The following is a 10,659-nucleotide window of genomic DNA, read 5'->3' on the forward strand; positions in this document are numbered from 1 at the left end:
AATTGACAGATAAGCTGGTGAAAAACAAACTGCTCTCAGGTCTGCAATGGGCCACTGGAAACCTGCTGCCCAAGCTGAATATATACATAAAAAGGAAAGAAAAAGAAAAAAAAAAGAGGGGTGGTGGAAGAAAAGGGGGAAGAAAAAAATAAGGTTTTAAGTTTCTTGGAGAATATTTTTGCTCTGTTTCAGAATACACGTCAAGAAACAGATTATTTTTTTTTTTGGCCAAAACCTCTTTTACTTTAAAGCAGGTGCTTGATAGGGAATGAGGATCCAGGCAGGAGCTGTTTTCCCACGGCACTGCAGGGGACACCAGGCAGCAGCCACTGGGGGTCAGCACCACAGCAGGAAGGCCACTGATGTCAGAAACACCAGCTTTTCCAGAAAAACAGAATTATTCGGGTCGTGGGTATCAGCCACAGCCAGGTGCAGGTCGATGGAGAGCTGTGTCTGACAGAGGGACTGGATTATTTAGTGAGAATTTTAAAAGAGCTGCCTTTTTTAAGAATCCTTTGCCATTGTTACCTATCCACAGGTGAAAAACAGAGCAAGGAGCTCCAATCCACTGCAATCATAAAAGTGACATCTTGATTTAACTTGTTGTTTGACTCATTGCTGGAGTCTTCCCAGACTTCCCAGCAGCTGGGAAATATGGATAAATAGAGTAAATACATATGCCCAGAGCTGTATGATGCCACAGCCAGGTCACTCTGAATATTTCTAATACATTTAAGGGAACTGAAGCATCTTTGCACCACCTGCACCTGCCCTGCAAAGCTTTCAGTGCAGCCAGGAAAGAATCAAACTCTTATTTAAAGCCCGTAGGAATTACCATACACTCCCAGCTGAGCACATGGGCAGGGACACCTTCCACTGGCCCAGGTTGCTCCAAGCCCTGTCCAACCTGGCCTTGGACACTCCCAGGGATGGGGCAGCCACAGCTTCTCTGGGCAACCTGTGCCAGGGCTTCCCCACCCTCCCAGGGAAGGATTTCTTCCCAATATCCCCTCTCTCCCTGCCCTCTGTCAGTGTGAATCCATCCCCCTTGTCCTGTCACTCCATGTCTTTGCAAAAAGCCCCTTTCCATCCTTCCTGCAGCAGCCACAGCCCCATCACTCAGCATTCCTCAGGGATATTCCTGGCAAACCTGAGGCTGAGCTGGTGAGTTCTGCAGCCACTGAAGCAGACTGTATCCTTCTTTTGGTGTCTGCAAAATCAAGCTCATGACAGGCAACACCTCTGTAAGAGAACCTGAGCAGCTCAAACCAGGGACAGACTATTTTTATCCGGGCAGAAAGATGCTGCAGGGAGAATGAAACTTCTTTTTGCTGTAACTCACAGCATCAGATGCCTTTTGTTTTGCCAAGCCTTGACAGACACACTCTGAATTCCCCGGAATTTAACTTGTTTACTTTTTTTAACCATTTGTTTGAGGGCAGCACTTCCAGCCTCCTCACCAAAGACAGTCAGTGCCGTGCACACAGAACATAACACACCATAACTGCCTTCCTGGAGTGATGGGTGAGCAGGGAAAAAAGGAATAGTGGAAATATAAATAAATTTAACTGCCTGGAACTTGCTCTCCTCACCAGAGGCAGCACAGCCCAGCTGGCAGAGCAGCACTGAGGTGAACAAGTCGTGCCATTAACCAGAGTGGGGGCAGTTTGCTCCAGGGTCACCAGCTCTGGCTGCTGTGCTGGGAGCCCTTAAATAGGTGCTTTTGGGATAATTATGGTATTAGAGGATAATACTGCAAAAATGCAATATTCCTCATTTGCAACCCATCTGCCACAACTCTTGGGACACTGCAGCATCATCTTTGTCTTCTGCAGGAAAAAAAAAACCATCCCTTTCTCTCTCCCAACCTGTTTTCTCTTTACACAGAGGTTTGGTGATGCTACGTTTTCATACCCAAAACGAATGGAATCAAACACATTTTCCCTATTCAGACACAGTTTTCCCATGTTTCAATTTCATACATTATTTCATTCCCAGCCAAGAGAGCATATGGGTATTTTGAGAGTATTGTATCATGGCTCTGTAGGAATGTTCGGTGTTGGAAGGGCTCACATCACTGCAGCCACTGCATCAACCAGGGTAATAAAGCACAAAGGCAATTAACACCTGAGCCTCGTTCAGCTGATCTCCCAGTTAAAGTGCTGATGGCCTGGATGTGTTCTAGTAAAATACTTCCATTATTTCACATCAGAATTTAGGGAAAAAAATATCCATTTACACGATTCTCAAAAATCCCCACCTACCATAAAACAGGATAAAGCCAGAGCAAAGGCAAAAGCTTTGCTTTGTGTCTTTCATCCCCTTTTCCTTTCTATTAATGCATGGCCATTAAAATTGCCTCCAAGACCTCCACGGGGAGAATAATAACTAATTCCTGTTTGTAGCTGCAAATCCAATCATACACACATTTTCAGTTCATTATTTTGGTGTCATAAAAACATGAGGGCTGCAATTGCAAGGAATTATTACATCCATATACTTTGCTATTCAGGGGCATTAATTGACAAAACCAAAATTTGTCCATCAGGAGGGCAGATGAACACTGCCCATAATTGAATCAGGAGTAAATCAGCTCACAAGTGGTTCATATACAGCTGGTGTAATAATCGAGTCTGTTGAGATGACAGGGAACAATTTATATTTAATTTATGCGAGAAAAATACGTTCAATATTTTCTTTCTGTTTTCTGTTGTTGGTTTGGGGTTTTTTTGTCAGACACTCGATGGTTTATGACAGTCATAACATTTGGGAAAAGCTTCTCCTTGTTGTTTGAAGGATAAACCCCTCCTGCTGTGCATTATATCAATAGATGTAGGTACATGGACAGAATTTCACAGTTGATGGTGCACCCATGGTCACTGCTGCTCTTCCCTCAGGGGCTGGGCTGGTTTTAAGCAGATTAATCACATCTACATGGGACAAGGGGTGAAGTGACAGAGGAATTACTTGGCCACAGAGGGGGTGGGATGCAACCCCACAGCTCTGGGCACCTCAGCTCCCAGATGTGCTGCCTGTTCAACCAGACCTCAGAAATCCAGAGTACTACTGCAGGGAGTATCCAAGGAAATGTGGATTCAGCTCCAGCCCAAGTCCAGCTTTCACCATCTCTTTAATACCCAAATCCCTACATCCCCATTTTTGGAAAATACTGTTTTTCTCCCCTCTCCCAAGCAGGTACAATCCATCCCCCTCAGGACACCAGCTACTGTCTGGCCATCAGAAACATCTGATCCCTGCTGTGAGAGACCCCTGACCCCCTGTCCCAGCCAGGCACTGCAATTCCAGTTCCCATGGGCTTTTCCAGCCTGAAATGAGCCTCAGCAGGAAACCCCCTCACAGATAATGAACCCTCCAGTCTCTTACCCCCCCACTTTGCCCACTGAAATTGCATCTTCATTGATCTCTCATCCACTTCTCATTTATATTTTTGAGCATTAACAAGACCTTGTCTGTGGTGCCTCTGCCCTTCAGAGCCCTGTGCAGCCCCAGGGTCACCTGCAGCTCCCTGGGCAAGCAGCAATGGCCCAATATTTGTGGGATTAAAAGGATAATACTGTAAAGCAATAAAAGGCACAGACAGCAAGTGGACTCCATCCACTCTTTTCCTCCTGGGAGCACAGGGCTACCTAATGAAGTGAAGAGAGGGAGATAAATGTCACTTCTTTTGATCCCTAATAGCAGCTCATTCCACTGGGTGGAAGAGAAAAATATTAGTGATCTTCCCATTTCATTTGTGTGGCCCCTGAATCTATTCAGCTCAGGCAGGAGCACATCACCTGTCAAGGAGCATTTTTACTATTTGCTTTTCTGGGAAGAGGGAAAAGACATTAATTCAAGTGCTGGAGCTGGAGAGGCTCAGATTATCCAGTTCTCACCTAAACCACAAAACTCCAGGGGCTGCTGGAGCAGTTGGTTTCTGACACGTTCCTCATCATCTTGGAAAAACAGGGATTTGGTTTTGACAAAAATGACACTCCTTTCTACACCAACACACACAAGGTGATTTAGCACGACAGTATCACATGGAAAGTTGGCAGGGATTTTTATCAAGCACCACAGTGATGAGCACAGAGATTTATGTGGTTGTTTTCGAGCTGCTGAAGCCTGTTCTAACCCCAGCATGTAAAGCCAGAGCACAGCTCCACCCCGGGGAACAGAAACCTTGCAGAGCAGGCAGGTTTAGTAACAGGTAAAAACTCAACATTTGTACCCCATGAAATCTCGACAGAATAACAAGCAATTCTGTGATGCTGCAGGCAGTTTTCTCTTCCAGGTGTCTGCAGGGCTGGCCAGCAGCACAACACCCTCAGGTTTCTGCACTGTAGTGACAGGACAAGGAGGAGAGAGTTCACACTGAAAGAAGTTTAGGTTGGATACCTAAATTGGATACCTAAAATGGAAAAAATTCCTCCCTGTGAGGGTGGGGAGGCCCTGGCACAGGTTGCCCAGAGAAGCTGTGGCTGCCCCATCCCTGGAATTGTCCAAGGCCAGGTTGGACAGGGCTTGGAGCAACCTGGGCTGGTGGAAGGTGTCCCTGCCCATGGCAGGGGGTGGGAATTAGATGAGCTTTAAGGTCCCTTCCAACCCAAACCATTCCATGACTGAGCATCACGAGTCACTGATGTCACCCAGGATGCCACTGGTGCCCCCCACCCAGGCAGACCAGGCCCTTGGGGATCACCAAATCCACCTCACTCCATCCCCCTGATACCTGCTCCTACCTCTTGCTTTCCCAAAACCAGGAAACCTAACCCCAGGCACAGTAATTAACCCAGGCTGTTGAATCATATCTGAAAACATCTTCGCTATCCACACCCCCCTCTTCTCCTGGGAGAGCAAATAAACAGCTTGTTACCATGAAAGATTTATTACTGACTAATGCACACAGGAAACCTGATGCACTAAGTACCAGGGAACACGTTCCCAGCCCGGATTCTGTGTGGTCTCAGACCAACAGATTTGATGCTGTTTTGTCTTGTTGTCCATGGGAGGAAAGAAAAGCTGTCACTAAAGGTTTAATCAGATGCTCTCAGAGCTGGAGCCTGAGCTCTGAAGTGCTGTACTACAGGAAACCCAGGAGCAGCAAGGATCTGATGGGAACCATCCCTGGAAGTGTCCAAGGCCAGGTTGGACAGGGCTTGGAGCAGCCTGGGCTAGTGGAAGTGTCCCTGCCCATGGCAGGGAGTGGAACTGGATGAGATTTAAGGTCTTTTCCAACCCAAACTCTTCTTGGACTCTGTGACATCTCCCCCAGTGCCTGGTGGCACTGCTCAACTCAGCTTGGGAGTCAAACCAAACTCACATCCACTTGGGGAGCATCCATCAGAGTGGGACACAGACTGCAAGTGCTGGATGATGGATATGTAATGGAAAGATAATGTGGAAAAGATTCACTGCAAAATCCCAGAGTCTGGATGATTTTCAAATTGCTTTCTTGCTCGTTCTGGTCACATCTTCAATCGAGGTCCTTATTTCATAACCAAAGGAAAATTAACTGGCAAGACATAAAGAAAAAATATTGGGAGCCTAAAAAAAATCAGCAGCGTCTGTGAGCCAAGGAATTGATGGAAAATGACAATTAATCTAATGGAGCAGTGAGTCAGAGAATAATGCATGATGGTGAATCCAGAAAACTGCATTATACCAAACAAATTGCTTGCAATCTGCCCATGTATAAAATAAATGGTTTCTCTGCTAAGCCTAATTCTTCCAGAAAGCCCTCAGCTCTCCTTGAGATCAGGTCTCATTTCACATATTCAATATTTCATGGGAGAACAGAGGGGAAATACCCTTCAAATTCACAGTCACCCTCATTTTTAAGTTTGGTCGTGCCAACCATAAATCTTTCAGACCTTTTTCTTTTTCTTCTACAATTAAAAATTAGGGCCTTACATTTTGGTACTAGTAAAATTTATAGCATGTACCTGTGCCAGATTCAAATTTGTGCTTCAAGCAGGAAAGATCCTCCAGCATTGCCTGGCAAAGAGGAATTTCTCCCAGGATCAGGAAGATTTAGGACAGGGCTATGAATCCAGCCTAATTCCCAATTACTGCTTTTGGAAATCACCAGCCCTGTAGTCAGGCTGCACAAGGCAAAACCCCAACCAACCTACATGATTTGCCAACAAAACAGAAACCTTATTCCCTGAGCCACCCCAGGCAGGAATTACAGCCCCTCTTTGGAAATCAAACTCCCTCTAAATGTGACCATGTCCCCAGGTGACAATGACAGATCTTTCATATTTAATGCCTGCAACAGCAAGGATTTACTGCCTTAGGAAGCTGGAATTTTGCCAGTGAATTCCCAAAGCATGCATCACTATTCCATGTGCTCATGGCAAATAAACACCCAGGTAACCACAGGGAACACATCCCAGCAAACAGAGTTATTGAGGTGCAGTAAATTGGTGAGATAAGGGGCAGTGTAACAGGATGGGAAGACAGAAATTTAACTTTCCAAGGAGCATCCCATGTGCTGTGCCAGCAAATGGTGCTCCAGAGGGTGAACAAAGAGCAAGTACTTGTGCAAAGGGCAAAGCAGCTCTGGGGCAGGGCTGCCATGGGATAACACAATCATCACACTGATACTGTGATTATGCAAATCTCCATCAGCCACTTGTGCAGAATCAGCTGCACAGAAGAACTTCCCAGGTTTCCATGGATGGGGACGAGGTGCAGTCGGGAGGAGGAAGGTTGACTTTCCAACATTCAGCTTTTGTGGTTTGCAGAGCAAGTTACTGAAGAGCAGCACTGGGAGAAAGGGAGACGTTTGCAAGGGGGTGTCACACACCCTCTGCTCTTCTCCATCCAGAACAGATAATGCCACAAACCCCCCAAGGCACATTCTGCCAGCAGAGCTCAGCTCTTCTCACAGGGGATTTGGAGGAGAAGAGTCCTTATACCAAAGGCAGAAGCTAAAAAACCCATGAGCTCATTCCAGGTGGTGCAGCAAAGGTGCTGTCGAGCCTGTGATCTATCTGGAGCTCAGCAATTCTCCAGGCACATCATCTGACATTTCATTAAGGCCAAGACCTTTATCATCCAGGCACATCACAGGGTTATTAAGAAGCCCAAATGTCACCAATGCCAGTGATGTGGCACTGGGGGTCTGCAAGTGTTTCCTGTGAGATTTGGGCTGTTTGGGTCAGAACTGACTCCTCACAACTCCTCAGGGATTGTCACTGGAGAGAATCACAGGGGCAAGATCTGCTTTTATGGTTTAAATTTGCACAGCCCTACACAACATGGAGCCCTTTTATGGCTCTACCCCAGATGTCATTTGTCCAGTGACACAGGACACAACTAAATAACCAGAGTTTGATGTCCCAAACATGAGTCCATTCCTGTTTCCTCAGGGTATCCTTCCTGCCCACACCTCAAGGGCCTATGACCACAGACAGAGCCACAGATATATCAGCTGCAGTTCTGCTTTCAGGTGTGCTGAGTATAAATTGCCATTGCCATGAGGATGGAAAACATATATAATCTGCTTAAATCACTTGGGATATCAGTGGCATCCATGGCAGGCACCCTTAAATTGTACACACCTTGTACCTGAGAGAACACCTAGAAAATCCTACTAATACAATCCACCAGAAGGAAAAAAAAAATCTTCTGCTTGGGTTCCTGCAGTGGGATTCAAAAGCCCTGGAGTCACAGGTTTCCTCTCTGGCATTTTCCTCTAAGAAAGGACATGCAAAAGCAAACCAAATTAAAATTACCACCTGTGGGTTTTTTCCACCTGGTTGGTCTCATTAATTTGGGAAACAAATTGCTCACCCAGGACTGGGGCTTTCTCAAATATCTCCTCGTCAGGTAACATCCAACACAATGGCTCCACGGCCTTAGGACTGGTCCCAGGACATGGAATAGGAAAGTTTAATACCAAACCCTCTTGGAGATCTGCCTGACATTACCTTGGTGGCAGCTGCATGAACTCAGGCTTGATTAACTGCTTAGCTGTCAGCTAACAGTCACCCAGCTCAGCCTGTGAAAGTACTGCAAGAGGCACAGCAGAAGTTGCAAAAAGATCTGCAGGAAACCCTGATAACATGATATTTTGAATTTCACCACAGAAATAGAAACATGCAATCCAAACATCATTTGTTGCAGGATTGGCTGGGGACGAGAGAGAGAAAAGAGGAGAGAAAAAGAGGATGGGACATTTTGGAGGATATTTGTGCTAAGATATCTGCACCAGCACAAGCAGTATTAAAGTACCAGTAGGTCTGGGTAAAACAAGCCTAACATACAATCCCTAAGCTCTAAAAATTCATAGCAAGTGTTGTTATGGCATCATTGCAGAAAGCCAGGCTTTCTCCACAGCACGTAAACAAACACATCCATCCTCAGAGCTGCCTGTCAGCAGGGAGAGGAAAAGGAGAACAAGTCCTGTAAAATCCCTTATCCAATGTATTAGACTTGGGAACTCAGGTATGAAGTAGGGTGAAAGCACAAAGCTCTGGGGCATTTCATGGACTGGTACTTCAGAGCACCAGGAACAATCAATGTGAGGAACAATTAATGAAAACAAGGGGCAAACATGGGAAATTTGGGATTAGTCACGTTACACACCACCTGCTTAAGAGCCAGAAGGCACAGACAAGAAACAACCAGGCCCATCTGTAGAGACTTATAAATGTATGAAAACAACTGGGGAAAGGATCAGAGCTGCCAGGTGCTACAATAACACAGACAACCAGGGAAAGCAATGGAAGACAACAAACACTTTGTCCTTCATAGGCCTGACCACCAAAGCAGAGATCCACACACCTGGAGATGCTCTGTGCTGCAGCATCACCCTCCAAACCAGCAAATCATCCTCCACTTGGAGTGCCCTGATTTTCAAATGGAAAAATCACCACACGTGTTGGGTTCACACCAAAACACAACAGCAACTTCCACTGTCAAGGAAAGAGCAGCTTGTTCCAGTCCACATTAACCAAAAACCACACAGTCATCCCAACCCTTGCTCATATTTGTGACTATTTGGGCACAAAGCTTTGGAGTGATCTCATGGGAAGCTGAGGCAGGTGTGCAAATGCAACAGGGGTCCAGTTTTCCCTTTGGAAAACACCGGGTTTTAGGGAAGAACTTGGGAAACAGGACAGGGAAAGGACACTAAGGACACTGCAAACCGGGAGGTGGGATGGGCTATAAGGTGGTAGCTGAACATATTCCTCTCTTACCTGCTTCCATGAGCTGGCACTGCTGCCCAAAAACTTGTGAGAAGGTAACAGGCCCTGGTGCAGGGCTGGAGGTCACCGGAGGGGAGTCCATAGTTCTCTCAGCGTCCTCTGTGTTAGTCATGGAGCAGAGCCCAGCAGCTCTGAGAACCTCCTGCACCCCACAGATCCTCAGCGGGCAGGAGGAGACCCCCAGGGAGCAACCGTGCCTCTCCCAGAACTCCCAGGATGCTCCTTTCCCTCTTTTCAAGGGGCAGGATCAGCACGCGTTTTCAGCTGAGTGTCATCAGTATTTTCATTGAGGAAAATTAAGTGTCTCTGCGTCTCCCAGGTGGTTCTTATTTGTCCTGGGCAGGTCTGGTGGCTTCAGGCACAAATTAGCACCAGACAGTGAGGATTGGCCCCCTCGGGGGTTTCTGCCATGGTTTGAGCAAAGTCACGAGGTTCTTCTCCTCCCGAGGTGTCTAAACCCAGCAGCAGCTTGTCCGTGAGCCCGGGCACATCCCCTGCGGGAACACGGGAGTTTTCCCCCGGCGGGATGCTGGAGCCTCCGTTCTTCCAGCCCTCCCGCTGCGAGGGCCCCGGGGATGCCGGAGCACCGCAGAGATCCTTCTCCGCCTCCCCCCGGGGCTTCGAGCCCGAGCTTCACCTCAGGAGGTCACAGGAGGCTTCCAGGGGACGCAGCCCCCTCTGGGACCGGCGGCCCCGGGGCTGCGGCGGGCGGGCTCGGCTCGGGGGGCTCCGGCAGCTCCCGGCATCACCCCCCCGCCGCTTATCCCTTCCCTACAGCCCGCTCCCCCCTTCCCCCAGCCCAGCCGGCGAGGGGGAGGAGACTGGAGCCACGTTAAGTAACATCCTCTGCCCTGCTGCAGTGGCTGCCTGTCCCTCCTCCCTCTGCCCGGATGCAGCGGCTGCTCCCGGAGCGCTCCTGGAGGCGCTTGGAAGTGCTAACTCAGGCAGGGAACAGCGAATCGCCTGCCTTAACCCCCTCCCGGCTGCCTTAACCCCCTCCCGGCTGCCTTAACCCCCTCCCGGCTGCCTTAACCCCCTCCCGCCCCCCTGCCCGCCGGGATGCTCAAGGGAAAGGGGGAAAGACGCCAGGGCTGGTACCCAAACCCGACCGCGGAGCCGAGGGCTCTGCATCCCGCAGGGACGCCTGGTTGGAATTCCTTCAGTGTAAAAAAAAAAAATTCCAGGGTTGTTTGTAGGGAAGAGGGACCAAGAGTTAACTCCCAGCGAAGTCTGACACCGCTGATTCATCCTGACTTTAAAAACTCCCTCTGCCAATGCGAGGGATGCTCGCTCCGGGAGCTCCGCATGAATTTGTCCTCCGTGAGTCATCGGAGTTTTTTTTGGGAAGTCTGCTGGGAATGAAGGTTGTTACCTCACGGCCAGGAAAACACACCGTGCCCCGGGTGGAAATTAGAGACGGTCGGATTAGAGCAGCAGAAAG

General features: G+C 48.1%; 1 protein-coding gene across 1 annotated transcript in view; it reads right to left on the bottom strand.

Annotated features, from left to right (window-relative positions):
- Positions 1-10,141, bottom strand: part of KAZN (kazrin, periplakin interacting protein) — a 201,271-nt gene extending 191,130 nt beyond the window's left edge. The window contains exon 1 of the mRNA XM_032709069.1: positions 9,210-10,141. Coding sequence (XP_032564960.1) covers positions 9,210-9,330 — 121 coding nt within the window. The 5' untranslated portion in view covers positions 9,331-10,141. The remainder of the gene's footprint in view (positions 1-9,209) is intronic.
- Positions 10,142-10,659: the final 518 nt, after the last annotated feature.

Source organism: Chiroxiphia lanceolata, chromosome 22, assembly GCF_009829145.1.
Source record: "Chiroxiphia lanceolata isolate bChiLan1 chromosome 22, bChiLan1.pri, whole genome shotgun sequence".
In the NCBI taxonomy this organism is placed as follows: domain Eukaryota; kingdom Metazoa; phylum Chordata; class Aves; order Passeriformes; family Pipridae; genus Chiroxiphia; species Chiroxiphia lanceolata.